Here is a 19,825-nt window from a genome sequence, read left to right on the forward strand (position 1 = left end):
TGCTATGAACAGGCCCAATACTAGGAGAAAATAGCAAATTGAGGAATCCAACATGAATCCACACATATATGCATATGTGAACAAAATAATATTATATGATTTCTATGAATACGTATGTGTATTGTATGTACAAGCACAGAAAAAAGTCTGGAATGTAAATGCATAAGAATAAAGATTTGGTGAGAGAGATGAGGAGGCCAGAATTAGTAAAAGGTCATTAGCTTTATCTGCAATGTTTGAAATGGTTAGAAAAACAATTATGTATCATTTGTGACCTTAATATTAATACTTAAAAATATTAAATGAAATATAGATTGAAAACACGTGGCACACAGTAGGCCTTCATGAATTGTACATTCCTGTCCCTCCACCACAGGTAATGAATACCTTGGATTCAAACACAATGGACCGATCCCAGCACTGTGTCCCATGAAATGCAATGTGTAAGACATAGTAGGGAGAGAGAAGGTCCTCCCGTGGCACATGGAGAGTGGTGACTTGGGGGCTAAAGGGACAGATAGTAAAAAGGAAAATAGATGCAGGCAGAAACGTCACTGACAGAGACAACCTGAGCAAAGGAGATCGGGGAAGTCAGTCTTAAAGAAACACAAAGACGTGTCCAAGGAAACCAGAAAAGAACAGGATGCCACAACTATTCTCAGCAAGCTTCTGCTGCGTTCCAAAGAGTTCACGTGCAATATTTCCCTTCGCTCTCGGAGCAAGGGAATGGTTACACCCATTTTAGATGGACCCTGAGCTTCGGAGAGGTGGAAGGGTTCGCTGGAGGCCCCACAAATGGTGGCCAGCGCAGGAGCCAAACTCAAAACTGCTGTTAGCAACCGTGCTTCGCGGACAATCAAGAAAAACGAGTAGACGCATAGACGCCAAAATCAAAGCAAAGATCAAAAACAGAGAAAAGCCTGCGTGTGTGCAAACCGAGGGCTGCGGGCCGCAGGAGCGGGGCGTGCGGGCGCACGGGGTCTGGCCCCAGGCTTTCCCCCGCGGCTCTCTGAGTCTCCTCCTGCGCGGCGCCCACAGAGACACCAAACCTCCCGGCGCCTAGAAGGGCTCCAGCCGCGAGGAGGCGGGGCCAAGCGCAGCTTCCGGTTCCGGGCGCAAAGGCCCCACGTGTTCCGACCCGCCAGGCCCCGCGCGGCTCGGATCCGGCGGCGCTGCTTCGGCCGGGAGTGGGTGGGGGAGAAGCCGGGGCAGGGGAGGAGCCGCCGGAGCAGTCGGAGCCGTGAGTGCTGAGGGGCTGGGCCGGGCCGGGCCGGGCCCGATCGCGCTGAGCCGGGCTGGGCAGGGCGGGGAAGAGAGGGAGAGGTCGGAGACCCCGCCCCCCCCACCCCCCCCAGAGTCTGGGGAAATCGCACTGTCCTGGAGAAGGGGCGGCGGCAGTATAGTGAGGGGGCCGAGGCGTAGTGGTCCCCGGGGCTCCTGGTGGCAGGAGCGAGAACCTCCGGGGACGCGGATGGCGCTTTGGGCTTCTTTCGGTGCAGCCACCGCCCTCCGCCCCCTCCTGAGGCCTGCAGAAACGCAGTTAGTTCGTACCTCCCATTGCTTCCGCGCCAACTGGCCCCCCGGAACCGAGGGAGGAGTGGTCTAGGCCCCTTTAGTTCCCTTAGCTTTTTCTCACCCAGTCTTTCAGATTGTTAGAGGCCCCCCCACAGCACCCCCCGGCAGGCTCCTGGCCCGGGCAAGCCCCATCTCTTTCCACCACCAACCCCCCCCCCCCGACACACACACATACATACACACACACACACACACACACACACACACTCACCCATGATCTTATCACCCTTGGACATCGTCTGGCTTGTGGCTTTTCAGCCCCCACTGTGACCGACCCCAAGCTTCCCCTCAAGCTAGTAGCTTCTGTCTCCACTTGCAACTTCCCTGCCCCCAACCCCTAACAGCCAGTTTTGACACTTCTGAACACCACCGTTACCCTCCGCAGGAGTACATAGGCCTCTGCTGCTTGTCTGGTTTGACCAAAAGTTTGTTAGTTTGTATGCCATGGATCCGCCCTCTCAGGTGTAAGGCGAATTTTGGTTTTTCTGGGCGTTAGATATTCTTGTGTCCCAGGCGCTTTGATTTCCTTGTCTGTCATGGGTAGGCTCCTAACCTTAGCGGTTTTTTGACCACCTGGGTCCTGGAGAGCACTGCCACATCCAGGCTCTCCCTTGGAAGTTAGGGTTAGAACTGTTACTCTTTCTCTGTCCACACTTGGCAGGTGACACTCCGGGCAGCCTTACTCAGGAGCCACAGAAAGCTAGTGGAGTCCTCCTTCTCTCCCAAGTTGCCCCATGGGCCTTGATCCAGAAAGCCACTTCAGAAAGGCTGTGAGGAAGGCACTGGGAGGCATGTTGGTGGGAAGTATGTGTCAGCCAAGCAGTTAGGGTTTAGGGTTTGGGGCCATTTGTTTTGGGTAACTTTCTGCTGGGACTCTTCTAGCGTCAGAGGGAGGAAGGGGATATTTCCTCTTTGAACCAGATACCTGGGATTCATCATCTTTCCCCCCCTTTCTCCTCCAGCTATACCCCTTTTGCACTCTTAAGCACTATTTTGCAGTAGACAGTCATTTCAAGGGCATAGCAAGGTTTACTATGATGTGAGGGACTCTTGGGTGTTACAAGCGGTACAGATGAGGTAAGTTACAGGTTTGCAACATTTTTTCCCAGTTAATTTGGCACAGGCAGAAAACAACAGTCCTAGGCTCTTTTGGCTTTTGCAAACCCTCCTTTAAATTTGGCCAGCACTGGAAAAGTTGGATCCTTTCTGCTTGAACCTCAGCTTTACTTCCTTTGCCTTAGGTATCGGCTCTCAAACCTATCAGGCGTCTTAAGCACCTGAAGGGAGGGTGTGTTGAACAGATGGCCCCCACAGTTTCTGATCATAGGGCGGGGCCAAGGCTTGAAAATTTGCACATTTCGGACAAGTTTTTAGGTGTTTGTGCTGCTGGTTTGGGTTTCTCAAACTGAGCACCGCTGCCCTTGGCCAATCTTCACATGAGCGGTGCAGTGGTTTGGGCGATCAAAAGGCCTGTGTGTGTACCTTCTGCACTAGAAGCTAGTAATATGATCTTGTGTGGATAACTTAACCACTGAGTTCTTTCGTTTTTAAAATTAAGAATGTGAGCTTAAAAAAAAAAAAACCCTCCAAATGCTAGTTATCTTATGCCAAATGGAAGATGAAATATTGATGAGTTTTTCCCTTGATTTTCTTAATTCTCTTGTTAGGAGCTTCCATATAGCTTGTATCCATATTTAGGTTTTTGCTGTGAGTCGCTAGTGCGCTGAAGTCCTGCTGTACCTTAACTACTTATTAAATTCTTTAAGGTCAGAGCCAGTGTTTTTCTTGTCTTTCTCTGCCCTGCACCTTGAGTTGTGTGGGATGCACCATTGATGCTCAGTAGATACTTGGAGAATGGATAACCCCATCCCCTACTCTCTTTTCCCTTTGAAGAGGTTTCTCTCCACTAGTCCTGTGCCACATAGTAAAGCAGTATATGGCTATGCCACCTGATTCGCCCAGGAGATTGGGATTAATGTCAATGCCAAATTCCTGTAACTGTCCCTATGAGTGGTTTAGTACTCAGAAGCCCCGGCACCCGTTGGTTCTGAATTTTAGTGCATCTGTATCCATGTTGGAGTAAGAGAAATAGCTTAATAAAATTCAGCAGCTGTTTATTGAGTACCTTTTCTACCAAGCCTTTGACAAAGTGTTAGGCACTTGGAATATAAAAAGGAATAAAGAGGTCCTTGCCCTCTGGGACACGGCTCACAGCGGGGAGATAAAGACCCTAAACTGTGTCCACAGCAAGAATGCCATTCTGGGATTCCTTCTACTTTGGACCGTGATTTAATCTGCGGTGGAAGCCTGCTACTCCTCCAGTTCCTCTGGTCTGGCAGGCGTGTGTCCCATCTTTCACCATCTCGTCATAAGCAAGGGAGCCTTGGGCAATGCCAGAAGGAAGTCCTCTAGATACAAAGCAAAGGGTCTTTTGACAGAGTGTCAGTTACAAAACTAAAGGCATAATACATGGTTTTTGAATTGACTGTTCTGAAGTACCCATATTTACTCCTCAGGCCAAAAGCCCTACTTATAAAATATATTATCCTGTTATTTTTCATTAAATAATGGTTCCTCTCACTGCCTGTGTGATGGGCATTGACCATGTTGATTATAGGAATGAATTGGATACAGCTAGTTTAACCCTGGCTGCCCCCCTCATCAGGGTGGGTGTCAGGTATGATGACTGCCCTTTTCCCACTTCAGATTAGTTTGTGGTTTTGTTTTTTTTTTATTTTTAGATTTATTTATTTATTTATTTATTTATTTATTTATTTATTTATTTTTGAGAGAGGCAGAGACGGGGGGAAGGTTAGAGAGAGAGAATCCCAAGCAGGCACTGCACTGTTAGCACAGAGCCTGTGGGGCTTGAACCCATAAAACCAAGATCGTGACCTGAGCCAAAACCAAGAGTCAGATGCTTAACTGACTGAGCCACCCAGGCGCCCTTGTGATGTTCTGTTTTAAACCGAAGCATATAGATTGACCTGCTTTATTAAAGCCACGAACCACCTCTAGGTAACCCTTAAGGTTAAAAAGCCTCGGGGTGCCTGGATGGTTCAGTCAGTTGATCGTCTGACTTCGGCTCAGGTCATGATCTTGCAGTCTGTGAGTTCGAGCCCCGCGTCTGGCCCTGTGCTGACAGCTTGGAGCCTGGAGCCTGCTTCGAATTCTGTGTCTCCCTCTCTCTCTGCCCCTCTCCCACTTATGCCCTGTCTCTCTCTCTCTGTCAAAAATAAATAAACATTAAGAAAAATTTAAATATAAAAGCCTAGCTTCATGGTGGAGGCTCACCACTGTCATGATGGCCAGCTCCTCAATTGTGGACTCTTAAAATCTGTTTTTGGCCTCTAGCCCATCTTAACTCTCGAATAATCCCTTTCACCATCTTAGGCTAATACTTTATGGCCCACGTATTCAATAAAGAAGCCGTATATCCTCGTTCTTCTCCAAGCCCCTCTGTCACCATCAGGAAGCACCATGGTTTCTCAAAAGATGACCCAGCTCTCTGCCCTTAGGTGGAGAATCATTCCCATTTTCAGGATGACGCATCTTGAGGAGGTGGAACACAGATCACCCACCTCCAAAGGCAGAGCAGCCAGCGGCCCAACACTGCCCCTGGGCCTGTAGGAAACATTTTCATTAAAAATAAAGTGAATTGCTATGGTATTTATAGCTATATTTTACATTATTTGTGTTTACATCCATCGACTCTCGATGACATGTTTCTACCCACTCTATACCTTGATCCTAACTAACCACAAGGTCTGTAGAATTTCAGGGCAGAAGATGTTCACATCTTAGCGTCCACTGGTTTCCCTGTACCACCCACTGCCACTGACTTGTTTGGCTTTGTTTCTTCCTATCTTCTCCTTCACTCCGACTCATGCTGTATCTTTGAAACCCATTGCAGTAAGCTTTGAGCCACTTCTCTCCTTGCTACTCAGATATATTATGCTGAAGGAAAGAAATATTTAAATGGCAAAAATATTAAAAATTTTTAATGTTTATTTTTGAGAGCAAGAGAAACGGAACACAAGCAGGGGAGGGGCAGAGATAGGGAGACACAGAATCTGAAGCAGGCTCCAGGCTCTGAGCTGTCAGCACAGAGCCCGACGCGGGGCTCGAACCCACAAACCGTGAGATCATGACCTGAGCCGAAGTTGGGCACTTAGCCAACTGAGCCACCCAGGCACCCCTAAATGGCAAAAATATTTAAAAAGAAATCGTTTTTAAACATGGTTTGAAGCATATTGCTCACGATGCATTAGAAGGCCAAAAGTCCATGAATGCGTTCCCTTTCATTACTTTGGCCTTCTGGGTTAAATTTTCAAGGAACTTAGTAGGTGTATTAACTGGGCTTGCCCCAAATTGCCTCCTCCCAGTTAGAGGGAGGAGACAGGACTGTGACATTGGTAAGTAGAAGCACTGATCAGTGGAGAACCTGTCTTTCAGTTTCCATCCCATCTGTGTTCCAAGGATCTTATTTAATCTTAGCTTATAAGTCTTTCAAAGAAAGGACTCCTTATAATACTTTACTTTTTATTTATTTATTTATTTATTGTTGTTCATTTATTTTGGAGAGAGAGACAGCGCAAGTGGGGAAGGGGCAGAGAGAGAGGGAGACAACACAATCTGAAGCAGGCTCCGGGCCCAGCTGTCAGCACAGAGCCCGACGCGGGGCTCGAACCCACGAACCATGAGATCATGACCCAAGCTGAAGTCGGACGCTTAACCGACTGAGCCACCCAGGCGCCCCTATAACACCTTACTTTTGATATAATGGTAAACAGACCAAGATTTTTCCTGTGCATTTAAAAATTTTTTTGGAATTATGAAATAAAGGACTGTTTGCTTGTTCAACGTTTAAATCTTGCCTTCTTCACAAAATGATTTAAAGCAATTTGAAGGGAAGAGAACAAAATATATTGAGCATTTACTCTGTCCTGGGCTCTGTGCTGAAGTGATTCTATATGTAACTTCATTTACTCCTTAAAACAACCATGTGAAGTAGATAGTATTAGCCACATTTTGAAATTGAGACCAAGACTTAGGGAGTATCACATGGCCAGTAAGTGAGGAGAGGGATCCAAACCCAGGGTTCCAAAGTCTCGAACCCTTATATGGAAAGCACGGATAATTGTATATAGGACAATTGGCAATAAAAGATCATCTTTTCAGTAGAAGGATCATACTAGATAATCTTTAGTTTTATTTTTTTTTAATTTTTTTTTAACGTTTATTTATTTTTGAGACAGAGAGAGACAGAGCATGAACAGGGGAGGAGCAGAGAGAGAGGGAGACACAGAATCTGAAACAGGCTCCAGGCTCTGAGCTGTCAGCACAGAGCCCGACGTGGGGCTTGAACTCACAGACCGTGAGATCATGACCAGAGCCGAAGTCGGACGCTTAACCGACCAAGCCACCCAGGCGCCCCGATAATCTTTAGTTTTAAACAAGAATACAGCATTAGCACAGGGCAGTTAACAAATGTTATTAGTTGATTTCTAGAACAATAGGAGCAGTGGCATGGTCTGGCTCGGCCCAGAGAGCAGACATAACCAGATTTCCAGGTTATAGGCCAGCATTAGGGTAAAAAATAAGAATGGCAACAGGAGGGGAAATAGGGGTCTGCTAAATACGATCATTTGAACCTCTCTGATCACTACTTCTGAAGACTATTTGCCGATAAATCAGTATTTCTCTATTAAGCAGATACTGTATGACCACAAGCCTTGTCATTTAGGGTCCAGAAGGATCTCCTGAAGCAGTAACATTGTAAGGTAGGGAACCAGATGTCCCTTCATTGCCTACCGTTTTCTGTTGTCAGAATGGAGTTAAAGCCTTCAGTGGAATATGACTCATTCAGATAAGGGGCATAGGTGTTGTACCAAAGATTGGAGAGAGCTCTTTCCTTTTCCACATCTCCCCAGTCCCACTCCCTATACCCTAGAAACATGTACTCAAGAGACTATGTCATGGAGCCTGCCCAGCCCTAGGCTTGTGAAGCTCTTCTGCAGACATTGTTTCAGAACCTTCAGGAACCAAGTTTTGCTCTTCCTGGTCTGGCTTCTGTCTATATAGTCCTGTTCGCTTTTTATAGGTTGTCGCGGAGCCCTTCCAAGGACAGACTTTGAGGGAAGGTATTAGAAAAGCAAGGGCAATAAATTGCAAGGCCAACTGGGCAGTGTAGCATATCCTATGAACTGCAGAATAAAAAGTGTCCATTTTCTGTTTGTGATAAGGACACTTGACATTTGCACAGCACATTTTAGTTCATAAGCTCCCAGAGCTCAGCTAATCCTGGGAGTTAGGAAAGCAGTTCCTGCAGTAGGCTCTCCCCTTTACGAGGGCTCTTGTGTGTTATCTCACGAAGCCCTCAGGGCTGCTCCAGTCACTTGACCATGTGGGGCTGGGACGCGCATCTTTCCACAGCACCACCTGCCTCCCATTCCTTCCCATCCCTTGCCCCTTGACTTCTCTTCCTTCATCCCGCTGTTGCCGATCCGTTTGCCCTCATCGATTTCTAAGCTGCCAAAGTAAATCCAAAACAAGCAATGGAAACATCAATTCGTGATTTCTGAAGAGCATTTAAAGACAGGTTTTATGTGGCGCTGTTCCGTTCCTTTTTCTTGGTGGAGAGTACCGCCCTGTGAGAGCAGGAATGCTTCTTTCCATGCAGACTTGGGAGAATCCATAGACAATCTGTTGTAGCTAGTGCCACGTGGAAACAAGGAGAGCTTCCTAGTCTGCCTCCCTGGGCATGGATTCTTGGACTCTGAAGATAATAGAGATCCCTTCATTAAGCCAAAGACCATCAACTCCATCGTAGGACTCCCAAAGAAAATAATCTTACTGAAGAGGGGCAGAGGATTTTAAAAACTACAAGCCCCGTAGGGAACCGACCACCAGGAGGTAGACAGATTCAGTTGGTAGGAAAATTAGCACGTAAAGATGTAGAAATTATGGGCCTGCCTAGAACAGGCTATGAAAATCTGTAGTGGATGTTTGAAGATCATGGGCGTGAAGTAAAAGCACAAATGAATGAAAAGCTATTCGAGCTTGAGATAATAAGTAATGAGGTAATTGAAATGAAACTCCATTTAATGGGCAGCACGACATTAGACCCAGCTCTTAACAGTGGATTGTTCGCTGAGACTTGTAATGAAGCCCAAAAAGACTAGAAAATGAAGAATCTCCCAGGTTGCATGTGGAGAGTGGTCTGGAGGGGGCAGGACCAGGAACACTGGTAAAACTTGAAGCAAGTTGTTCATGCAGCATACAAGTGCCTGTTAAGTGCCAGTGTGGCGTAGGAGAGGGTCATGTTCAGAAGGTCCTGTTAATACTTTTTTCAGTGGCTCAGAATGGCTCGACCAGGGGAGTGACAGGGGAGGGGAGATGGATGAATTTGAAAGGCATTTAGAAGGTGGGATTAGTGAGACTGATGAATAAGAAAGTGGAGGGGAAGGTGGACTCTTCCTGACAAAAAGTAGGACGAAACCTTTGTGAGGTGGAGGTTTATTTCTTTAAATTCACTTACTGAGCGCTTCATTACGTGTGTTGGAGACTGATGGAGAACAGTCCCTAACTTCAAGGCGTGACATCGGGAGGATAGATTGGCTGTATGATACCACCGCCACTGTGTTAGAGCTGTGCCCAGGTTGCTGTAGGAGCACAGTGGTTTCCACCTGTTTTCAGGGTAGGGGGAATGGGATCAAAGGAAACCTCTCAGAACGCATGAAGCATGAGCTGTCTCCTAAGCGGTTTAACCCAATGAAGGGTAAAGAATCGGAAGGAACATGTTCTCAAGCCAAAGCGCATAGGGCTTTTGGTGCTTCCCACGCACGCACAAAGTGTGTGTCTGTGTGAGGAGGGCAGAAGGAATAACAAGATGAAAGTCAGCCTGACATGTAATATTTAGAAGTCTGTATGTCACTTACAAGGCAAGGAAGAATGACTAAAGATTTTAAATAGGGAGGGGACGGGACCACTTTGGCAAGAGTGCCAGTCACTCTTGAGAGCCCGTCAGTGCTAACTTGAAGGTAACCAATCCGGAGGCAGTTGGAGCAATGCAGACAAGAACCGGTAAGTACCCAAAGTGTGAGTCACGGGAATGAAGAAGAGGGGAGTGCACCATGCAGCCCCAGGGGAGCAGCCTTCCTGCAGACATGGTGGCCTGAAGAGACCCCCCTTTCAGGAGATGAGCAGTGCACCCTTTTCAGTCCATGAGACACAGAAAAGGGTAGGATGTGAGGCTTGAAAAACCAGCTGAGGGCTGGCGGTGAAGGGCTTCACGTGCCGTGCCAAGGATTTTAGAGCTGATCTACCCAACAGAAGTGTTTTCAAATGTGAGCAGTGCGGTTGGGACTACAATTTAGAAAGATAATAGTTAACATTGGGGTGCCTCCGCTCATCCAAGCCCTTCACAGCTTGGGATATGTTTAACCCTCGTCGTCGCGCTGTCGGATGGATGCCATTCTTCCCTCCGAGCCGTGAATGGAAACAGGCAGAAGGAACGTAGGAACTGAACGGTGGCCTCACCCCTAGGAAACGGTAGAGCCCGGATTTAAACCCTGGCAGTCTGACGCCAGGGCCCTCCCTCCTTACCTTACACACCCTAGATGTTTTCTCGGCCGTGAGGCACATCAGAACTTCGTGTGCCGTTTCTAAAGATGACGGTTGCCTCAGTTGACTACATCAAAGTATCCAGAAGAGTGATGGTGTGATACTTGTTTTGCAAAAAGCTCCACCATAATTATGCCGCACTTTACTCCTGGCCCAGCACTGCAGGGATCCCAGTTGGGGAGTTCTGGCAGGAGTCCAGGTGAGAGCGGAGGGCCCAAACCAAAGCCGTCTGTGGGAAAGAGGAGGAGGAAATAGATCTAAGAGGCTTAAGAGGGAGAACTGGCTTAATGAGCTGTAAGCAGTGGGGAAGGGTCAGAGTGGAGTCCAAAGGTCACAGAGTTGAGTGTTTACCTTAACAAGTGACGATCACACCCGAGACAGGATCCCAGCAAGAGAGGTAGATTTGGGAGCACGCGTGACAAATTCAGTTTTGAACACCTGGGTCTGGAGGTCTTCCATGAAGACTCCTTGATAAGGGGAAGGTTGCTTTTGGGAGTGCCTCTGTGCCAGCCACTGGGCAAGTGGCTTTCCTCACTGTTGCCTCATGCGGTCTGCCCTCTAGTCGCCGAGAGTCCCCCCACTGTTCAGCGGAATTAATTCCAAGTGTGAGCCCGTGCAACATGAACCTTCATAAAGGCCTCCCCATCTGTTTTAGCCTGGCTGAGGTTTCTCTTCTCAGACTATACATCCTGGTGCGTACGTAAACGTGTGTGTAACACGGATGGTGGGCAGTATACCTGTCCCAGCGGGTGATTAACCGTGTCCTTTGTCCTTGCCGGCTCACGGGTTTCATGAAGTAGAAATGCCTTTTTTTCTATTTCTCTGTGGGGTGTGAGCCTGGCCTAGGAAAAGGGGTAAGAGAACATACCTTCAGGCATAGATCGTCTTATTTCAACCAAATCTATTTAGGGCTGATGGCCGTGAAGACGAGGGGCAGGGGATTTAATAGTTCGAGGAGGTGCGATGGGTGCAGGTTATGGTTGAACTCAGAAGCGTTGTCCCTGTGTGTGATCTCATGCTTATATGGTTGTCTGTCTCTCCTTCTCTGCCCCAGGTCCCTTGGGAGAAACTCCTTGAGGTGCCCAGGCTGAGACTGGGGGGTAATGACACTGTGAGCTCTAGATGGTGTGAGACCCCTCCCCACCCCCAGAGCCGAACAATGGCTACAGCCTTGGAACCAGAGGACCAGGATCTTTGGGAAGAAGAGGGAATCCTGATGGTGAAATTGGAAGATGATTTCACCTGTAGGCCGGAGTCTGTCTTACAGAGAGATGACCCTGTGCTTGAGACCTCACACCAGAACTTCCGGCGCTTCCGCTACCAGGAAGCAGCAAGCCCTCGAGAAGCTCTCATTCGGCTGCGAGAACTTTGTCATCAGTGGCTGAGGCCGGAAAGGCGGACGAAGGAGCAGATCTTAGAGCTGCTTGTGCTGGAACAGTTCCTTACCGTCCTGCCCGGAGAACTACAGAGCTGGGTGCGGGGCCAGCGGCCAGAGAGTGGCGAGGAGGCCGTGACGCTGGTGGAGGGTTTGCAGAAACAACCCAGGAGACCAAGGCGGTGGGTGAGGAGGGGGAGTCCTGATCTGTGTGATGTGGAGGGGGACTTTTGCTGGAAGGATGGATTTCGGGGCAGGGCATACAGGGCCCCCATAATTTACCCTTTAAAACTAATTGGCTCTGCTTGTGGGTTGCACCTGCATCTTTATGGGGCAGAGTGTGTGTATGCGTGTGTGTGTTTGTGTGCATGTGTGAGTGAGTGAGTGAGTGAGTGAGTGTGACTTTCTGGTTTTTGAAACGCCTGCCTTGGGACCGCCTTAGAGACCTCAGCACCCAAGGATCGTAAGGCTTTGGTTTTCCTTTCTGTGAATGTCAAACCTCCAGTTCCTGAGGAGGCCAATTTTGTGACTTCCTCAGAGGTTCTCCTAGATGCTCGGTCACAGGGGCCCCCTCTCTTCCCAGGACAATAAGAGAGGGAAACAAACAGCAAGAAAGCTGCAGGTGGGAGAGGTGGGGATGGGAAGGACGGGCACCTCAGAGCCCTGGGTGACAAGGGCAGGCTCGAGGGAACTGAGCAAGCGGTGCAGCGTCCAAATGTCCCTGCTTTGCCCTGGCGAGGGTAGCCTTCGACAGCCCTTGCATGCCCCAGCGGGACTGGAGCGTCCCCTCCTCCTCTGGGACCCTCTGGGAGTTTTTCTGTTGGCAGCTTCTCCTAAAATAAGTCCTGATGACAACTGAGACTTTCCTCTGGACTCCATGCTGACTGGAAATTGGAATCCTTCCCAGGTGACTGTCCATGTTCATGGGCAGGAAGTCCTGTCAGAGGAGACGGTGCATCCAGGAGCAGAGCCCGAATCACCTAACGAGCTGCAGAACGCTGTGCAGACCTCAACTCCTGAGGAGTCCCACGAGGAGACCACGCAGAGCCCAGACCTGGGGCCACCAGAAGAGCCGAGCGTGTGCCACGAACTGGAGTTTCAGCCCCTGCAGCAGAGCGGTGGGAAGCCTCAGCAGAAAGGGGGCATTGTGGCGGGCAGAGTGCGGGAAGGGCGCTATTTCCCCTCTACTGAGGAGGCTAGGTAGAGCATCGTGGGAATAAATCACAGAATCCGGGGCGTTGAGGGGAGACCGTACTAGTTAGAGTCCCCCAGAAACAGAGCCGAGCTGAAATGGCAGTATTCTTGGTGGTTCTCTTGGCCTGCCAGTAGTGTTCCAGGTGGCGGCATTGGGATGACCCGAGCTGCCCTTAGGCCGGTTTCTGGATTCCCACCAAAGATGACGAGAGCTGCCTGCCGGTTATTGGGAGGGGGGCGGGGGGGCTGCCTATTGCTGATCGCTGCCGCCTTTTCTTCTCAGAGGTTCCGGTGCCGCAGGGCCCAGACCGTCCTGAAGAGAGGAGCCCTGGAAACCCAGAGATGGTTGCCTTTCTTACTGCTCTCTCACAGGTGTGCTCTGTTTCCCTCTGTGCCACACAGAATTTGAAGAAGCAGCAGGCATTAGCTCACACCTCAACACCCTCAGGTCAGGCAGGACGCCAGTTCCCGCCCTCCTCCTTGTCAGGTTAAGCTCTCGGTTCTAGACGTGTCTGCGGCGGGAGGAGCTGCATGTGACGAGATAAATCCTAATTGTCGCGGGCCAGCCCGTCAGGCTCCAGAGCCTCTTTACTTGCCGCCGCCCAGAGAGAGGGGCTAACCGAATGCGATTATTTTGGAATACTCCAGCACACCTTGAGTGAGTTGCTGACTGAGGGCTTGTTTTTGTTTTCTCAGGAGTAAACTTGGTAGTCGTTTGTCAGAATGGCCACTGTGCTGCAGAAATGATTTCTGAACCTGTGTGGAATCCCCTTCCTGGGACCGCATTCGGTCAGGCCGTGGCCTGTGCGGAGCTGTCACCGTGGCCACGCTGTGAGGCTGGAGAGAAAAGCCGTAGCGTTCACCCGTGGTCGCAGATCGTAGCCTAGCTGCAGGAAGGGGTCCCGCGCGTGCTGGGTCGACCGTGTGAACGATAGGGGTGCCCGGAGAAGGTCGGTCAGGGAAAGCTTTCTAGGAAAGGTGAATTCTTGCAGAAATGTAGGTGGCACGAAAGCTTCAAATAGGGAGTTAATGACGACTTTGAAGACTTCTCCTGTATTTTAACCAATATGCTCCAGTAGAAGAGCAGAGGCTGGCCCTGAGAGAAAGCAGGGGGACCGGAGGGCACAGAGGAGGGCCCATGCAAAAGTAGGAAGTCGGGGAGCAGCAGCTGAGAGTGACACGGATTTCCTGAAAGGGAGCCCAGAGTCCCACGAGAGTCCCTTCTGTCTCCTGGCATAACCTTCACCCCAGGAATGAAATAGGAGGCTCCAGGAAGCGTCCCGTTTTCACTGAAGCCTGTGTCATTTCAGGGATTGGTAACTTTCAAGGACGTGGCTGTGTGCTTCTCCCAGGACCAGTGGAGCGATATGGATCCAACACAGAAAGAGTTCTATGGAGAATATGTCTTGGAGGAAGACTGTGGAATTGTGGTCTCTTTGTGTAAGGAATTTCAAGTGTTTCTCGAGGGTTCTGAGCACAGAAGTCTTTCCCTGTTGGAAATTAACAAGGAGGAGGGTGCGGGGGGACGGGGTGGGTCTTAGACCCTAGACCGGATGCATCACTTTTCTCTTACGCCTCCCCCACCGATGAGATTGAAGGATTAGCTAAGGAAGATGGTATCTTTCAAATTCAAGGGAGGAGAAGAGGCTTAGAAAGTGGTTGGAAACTTGTAACAAGAAAATAAAATGACAACATGACAGCTCTAGTCTATTTGAGGCAGTGTGTGAGTTTTGAAGCCAGCAGTAGAAGGATGATCTGCTTACTTGAATGTGGGGAAGGAGAGAGCATTAGCAGTCGTACGACTATTGAGTTGCAGGTGAAGGGCAAGAAATGTGCAGGATTTGGTGAGAGGTGCTCAAGCTAAAAGACCAGCTGTGGCCCACTGATCAGGCTGTACGCTTGTTCTATAGTCTACCCAGCAGAAGAGGTCTGCTCTTAGCGCAGGGCATTGCTGAACCGATCGTAATGTCCCGCTTTCCCTCTCTTGAGCAGCGTTTCCAATCCCCAGACTAGATGAGATCTCCCACGTTAGAGAGGAAGAGCCTTTGGTCCCAGATATCCCAGAGCCTCAAGAGCCTCAAGAGCCAGAAATCCTGAGTTTTACCTACACAGGTGAGGAACGACAAAAGGAACCTCTCCCTGCAGAGCTGGCAGTCCCCTTCCCCCTCTGGGGCGCCCCCCCCCCATTGGTTCTTCCAACCTGTTGGCCATACCCCCCGTCTGCCTCTGAATGCCAGATTCTGTCCTCACCCTCCTCTTTCCCCTCCCGTCATTCGTGTGAGGGATATGTCGTGCAACATGGTGAAAGGAAAAAAAAAAAACACGGAACTTTGGAACTGCAGCTCTCGTCATTTACTAAGCAGGTCACTTAAATTCTCGGTCCTCACGTTTCTGAAACGAGGATAATAATCTTTGTCCATACTAAGGCTTGTTGACAGCACGAGATAATCGCTATCAGAAAGTGCCTGGCACATGACAGAATTCAGCTGACTGGTCATTTCCTTCTTTCCCAGCCTCTACGGTGTGAAATGTGGGCTTCTCTCTATCTGGTCTCACCTTCCCAAGACTTTAAAAACCCCGCCATTGCGTAGAAAGCATCGTTAACCTCTGTAATTTCCCCTTTTCGCCTCTCACCCTCTCTACAGGAGACAGGAGTGAAGACGAAGAAGAGTACCTTGAGCAAGAAGATGTAAGTTTGGAGGATATACACAGATCTATTTTGGGAGATCCAGAAATCCACCAGACTCCAGACTGGGAAATAGTCTTTGAGGATGATCCAAGTAGACCTAACGAGAGAAGCTTTGGTACAAATACTTCTCAAGTCAATAGTTTATCGAATCTTCGGGAAACCATGCCTATCTGCCCCCTGTTAGGGAGACACCACGACTGCCCTGTATGTGGAAAAAGTTTCACTTGCAACTCCCACCTTGTTAGACACCTGAGAACTCACACGGGAGAGAAACCATATAAGTGTATGGAGTGTGGGAAAAGTTACACGCGGAGCTCACATCTTGCCAGGCACCAGAAGGTTCACAAAATGGGCACTGCTTATAAATTTCCCCTAAACCGGAAGAATTTGGATGAGACCTCCCCTCTGGTCCAGCCTGAGAGAACTCCTCCCGTTGAGAAACCCTTTAGATGTGACGATTGTGGAAAACACTTCCGCTGGACTTCGGACCTTGTCCGGCATCAGAGGACACACACGGGGGAAAAACCCTTCTTCTGTACTATTTGTGGCAAGAGCTTCAGCCAGAAATCTGTGCTGACGACACACCAAAGAATCCACCTTGGGGGCAAACCCTACCTGTGTGGAGAGTGTGGAGAGGACTTCAGTGACCACAGGCGGTACCTGGCGCACAGGAAGACGCACGCGGCAGAGGAGCTCTACCTCTGTAGCGAGTGCGGGCGGTGCTTCAACCACAGCGCCGCGTTCGCCAAGCACCTCAGGGGACACGCCTCGGTGAGGCCCTGCCGGTGCAACGAATGTGGGAAAAGCTTCAGTCGGAGGGACCACCTCGTCCGGCATCAAAGAACACACACTGGCGAGAAACCATTCACGTGCTCTACCTGTGGAAAGAGCTTCAGCAGGGGCTATCACTTAATCAGGCATCAGAGGACCCACTCAGAAAAGACCTCCTAGCTCGGTTCCCGTGGGAGGAGATGTGCATTCAGCCCTTCCCCGGGGACGGGCTAGGAGAAGCCCTCTCGTCAGCTCGGGGAGACCCCTTCCAGGGAGTCTCCCTGACTTGCCCAGACCTCCATCACCTCTTCCCACAGCTAAATGAAATCCCCCAGGCAGAACCTGTCAACCTTCTTCTACACCTGGAGGAGAGCTTTTGCCCAAAGTACAACCCGGGTGGAGGCTTCTCCTTGACTGGAGGCTCTTGCCTCTACCTCATGGGTATGAAGTGGGAGATTTAGAAGACTTAGAGGTCGTGGCTATTCTGTTTTACCCAAAATAGGCTGTTGCATATCCTAAAGACTGCTTAACAGCCTCAAGTGTGAAGTTGCCCAGGACAACCCTTTAGGTTTGGCAAGGGACCAGCCTCTGGGATTGTGTCCTAACTGGGCTCAACTCTTAAAAGCACACAGCCCGGAACTCAAGGCAGGAGATTTGCATCCTGACGGCTTGGCCACACACTCAAGGGATGACCGTTCAAATATCTCACTGGTTCACTCCTTCACCATGCACTTTCCTTCCATCCTGGGGAGAGTGGGGAGAAGTGTCTGATGGGGGAAAACCTTGAGGCTGTTCCACGTGGACCTTGTCAGGCTGCTCCCTTCCCCAGTGCCAAAACGGTGCCAGGTGCCAGACCCTGCTAGAAAGGAGGACCTAGTCAGAAGCCTCTTTCCCTGTGGGGTGTTTTCCTGTTAGGATTCTCATGCCCAGCCTTACCTACTGTTCTACCAGCCTCGGTTTTGCCCCCAGCACTTCTGCTACAAGTGAGGTGTAACAGTTGGGTGCTGGGGGATTCAGTAAAGCGTAATTAAATCATGAAATCATTTACATTCCCACCCGTGTACAAGCCCACGCATCCTGCCCGCTCTGCGTGGGTTTGTGAAGGGATTTTGGAACAGTTGTCAGCTTACATAGATATTACAATAATTCTAGAATCATGATTGACTGGGTCACTTCATTTACACGAAGAAAACAAGAAGATCTGAGACCAAATTATGGGGGGGGGAAAGTTTTTTTAAAGCTGTTGCTGTTGGCTAAGGCCATCAAGACTATTCTGACACCCAGCCCTTACTATCCCTGCCTTGGTTCTCTGATATCAGGGAAAATTATGAACCCCAGCACCTGGGACCCTGAAGAATTTGCCAGGAGTAAATGGCTTTCATGTACTTGCGTTGTTTGCTTTTTCTTATGTGATTTCATTTTTATGTGATTAAGAACTAAATAGTAGTATCTCATGGCCTAATGGTAGGCTCTCTGTTGCCTGATAAAGGTTCCACAGAGACGAGGCTGAATAATTATGAACCTCACCTGCTCTGCTTGTGGGAATGGCAAGGACCGGATAAGCATCCTCCATAAATGGAGCACAGGGTATGGGATTAAAGCATGAGAAGGGCGATTTGTCTTTTGTGCCTGGTTTCTTCAGCTGTCTCTCAGTCCATTATGTGCCAGTGCGTACAGAGAATACGGGTGTCATAACAAGGCCATTCTCGTTTAGGTCAGTCATGGTATTCCAACTGACCCGTCTGGTTTTAATACCAGTCAGCCGTTGTCCTGGAACTACACACAAATAAATAAATAAAAGTAACACTGGCAGCCATGTTCCCTGGTTTCTGGAACTTCCCATTTTATTCACTTTCCAAAGCTTCAGGTTCCAGATTGTTCTGAATGTCATGCATACAAAGAGATCAGGGAGTACAGAATAGTTCTCCATAAGGCTAGAGAAGGCTTGGCGTGGTTAGCAGAACCCCAGGTGGAGTCGATGCATACTGAGGTAAGATCTGTGCCTGTGGTTTGCAGAAGGCACTCCTATCATGTGCAGACATTTCTGAACCATAGAGCATTGAAGCACAGTTTGTCCTGGGTGAAAAGTCCTAGCCTCCAAAGATAATTTCTCCTAGCTCATACCAGTTAGGGGAGTTAATAAAATTCTAGAGACAACAGAACACATTTGTTTGAACAGAACAGCGGCTTTATCCACTGATTTACCTGAGAAGCCGTCAAGAGAATCTACATGAGGGAGAGTTCGAGAGACCGGTCCAGTCTGTTGGAACATCAAATAGTTTTCTTTGCCAATCCCCCTGCAAAGTTTTCATGTGCCGATGCTGAATTTCTGCTTTCTTGTAAGACATTTTCTGAGGTTCGTGGAGGGGCGTGCTGTGTCCTAAATCTGAGCGTGAGCAGAACCGCAGTCTATAGCAGAAGAGAAGAACCTGCAGTGAGCGAGAAGTGGTATAGCGGAACGTGGACGCGTGCTGGGGCACGGGTTACCCTTCCTGCTCTGAAGGGGCTCCCTAGAGAACTTTGTAAACAGTTGAACTGAACTGTACTAAATTAGTTTCTGGAAAATAAAGAGGCAAGATTTTAATGATAATATTTGGAAGAAGCTACAAAATACTCTAAACCAACAAGAAATTTGCTAGATTGCTGGAAATGAAGTGCCATGCTAATGATGTTATGAAATTAAAATGATAGTATCAGAGCTTTTGGCCATTCTTTTAGGGATAACCAAGGAATGTTCAGCCTCTTCTCCATCCCAGTTACCCCAGAGAAATAAGTGGAGAAAGATAAAGGCAGAATATAATTTTGTTATCTCGATCTTAGGCCTCAAGGTCTAGAGCCGAATCTAGTGATCTCAGATGAACTCCATGGAGAGTTTCATTGACTGTATTAACATCAAAGTGCAAGAAGCAAAGCAAGCTAAAAAAAACATGCCTCTTTCACCAAAGCCCTACCCAACCGAAGGATCTACTACAACATGCATTCTTTCCACTAACCAGCAAAATAGGAGACAAGAAAATGCCCCACTGAGACCTGCAAAGTTGGCAGAGATCATTTGCTCCAATCCTTGCATGTCAGAAGAGTGACCTCCAGATCACCCCCTTGCATGAGGAGAAGGCAACGTGTACCCCTTCCTAAGTCATTTTGATTCACCAAGCTCCCATGAAGGACACCATTCCAGATGAGCGTTAATCTGAGCCTGTGGTGGTTTTGTACAATGAAAGCTGTACTGAGAAACAGTAAATTATGATATGCAATGCATGTTAGTAATTTGGTAGTCTAGTCTTCCACACTGATATCTTTGGTTAGTTTTGTCTCTAACATCTCCCTCAGCTGACCAAAGTATTCCTTCTGGCCACAATAACTCCCCTGAGAAATATACATGTAATTTTTTTCTGTCTCTTTAAATTTCTAGTGGTGTTGGCCAACTGACCTATTAATCTGATTTATGGGAGAGGAACAGACTAAAAGCCCAAAAAAATGCGTGCCCTACCCACGTACTCACTAACCTTTGTTTTGGCAGAATACAGTGTTAAACGTGGAGCCTGTCTCCTTGTAGGTAGAATAACTTGATTCCTCCTTGGGGAAGCCCTGAGAAG

At 48.8% G+C, this 19,825-nt stretch overlaps 1 protein-coding gene across 3 annotated transcripts; it reads left to right on the forward strand.

The window, feature by feature from the left end:
* The first annotated feature begins 1,133 nt into the window (after positions 1-1,133).
* ZNF202 (zinc finger protein 202) lies at positions 1,134-17,614 on the forward strand. Of its 3 annotated transcripts, none has more exons than XM_086678804.1 (7): positions 1,134-1,240; positions 11,255-11,761; positions 12,483-12,693; positions 13,053-13,141; positions 14,080-14,209; positions 14,762-14,881; positions 15,415-17,614. In XM_086678804.1, exons 2-7 carry the CDS (start codon positions 11,360-11,362, stop codon positions 16,407-16,409), a joined length of 1,947 nt encoding a protein of 648 aa, XP_086534930.1. In that variant the 5' UTR covers positions 1,134-1,240; positions 11,255-11,359; the 3' UTR covers positions 16,410-17,614. The 3 variants fall into 3 exon arrangements, with proteins under 3 accessions (XP_086534930.1, XP_086534931.1, XP_025784417.1); XM_086678805.1 differs by lacking the exon at positions 1,134-1,240 and adding an exon at positions 1,343-9,660; XM_025928632.2 differs by lacking the exon at positions 1,134-1,240 and having other exon boundaries at positions 1,343-11,761.
* The last annotated feature ends 2,211 nt before the right edge of the window (positions 17,615-19,825 follow it).

Source organism: Puma concolor, chromosome D1 (genome assembly GCF_028749965.1).
Source record: "Puma concolor isolate L17-30 chromosome D1, mPumCon1.1.hap2, whole genome shotgun sequence".
NCBI lineage: Eukaryota > Metazoa > Chordata > Mammalia > Carnivora > Felidae > Puma > Puma concolor.

Bases quoted from the DNA above. Each gene is read 5' to 3' on its own strand.
- ZNF202 (XM_025928632.2), top strand. From the start codon at position 11,177: ATGGTTGAACTCAGAAGCGTTGTCCCTGTGTGTGATCTCATGCTTATA. The intron at 13,142-14,079 runs GTGTGCTCTGTT...GTGTCATTTCAG, and splicing joins TTCTTACTGCTCTCTCACAG to GGATTGGTAACTTTCAAGGA. The intron at 14,210-14,761 runs GTAAGGAATTTC...TCTCTTGAGCAG, and splicing joins TGGAATTGTGGTCTCTTTGT to CGTTTCCAATCCCCAGACTA.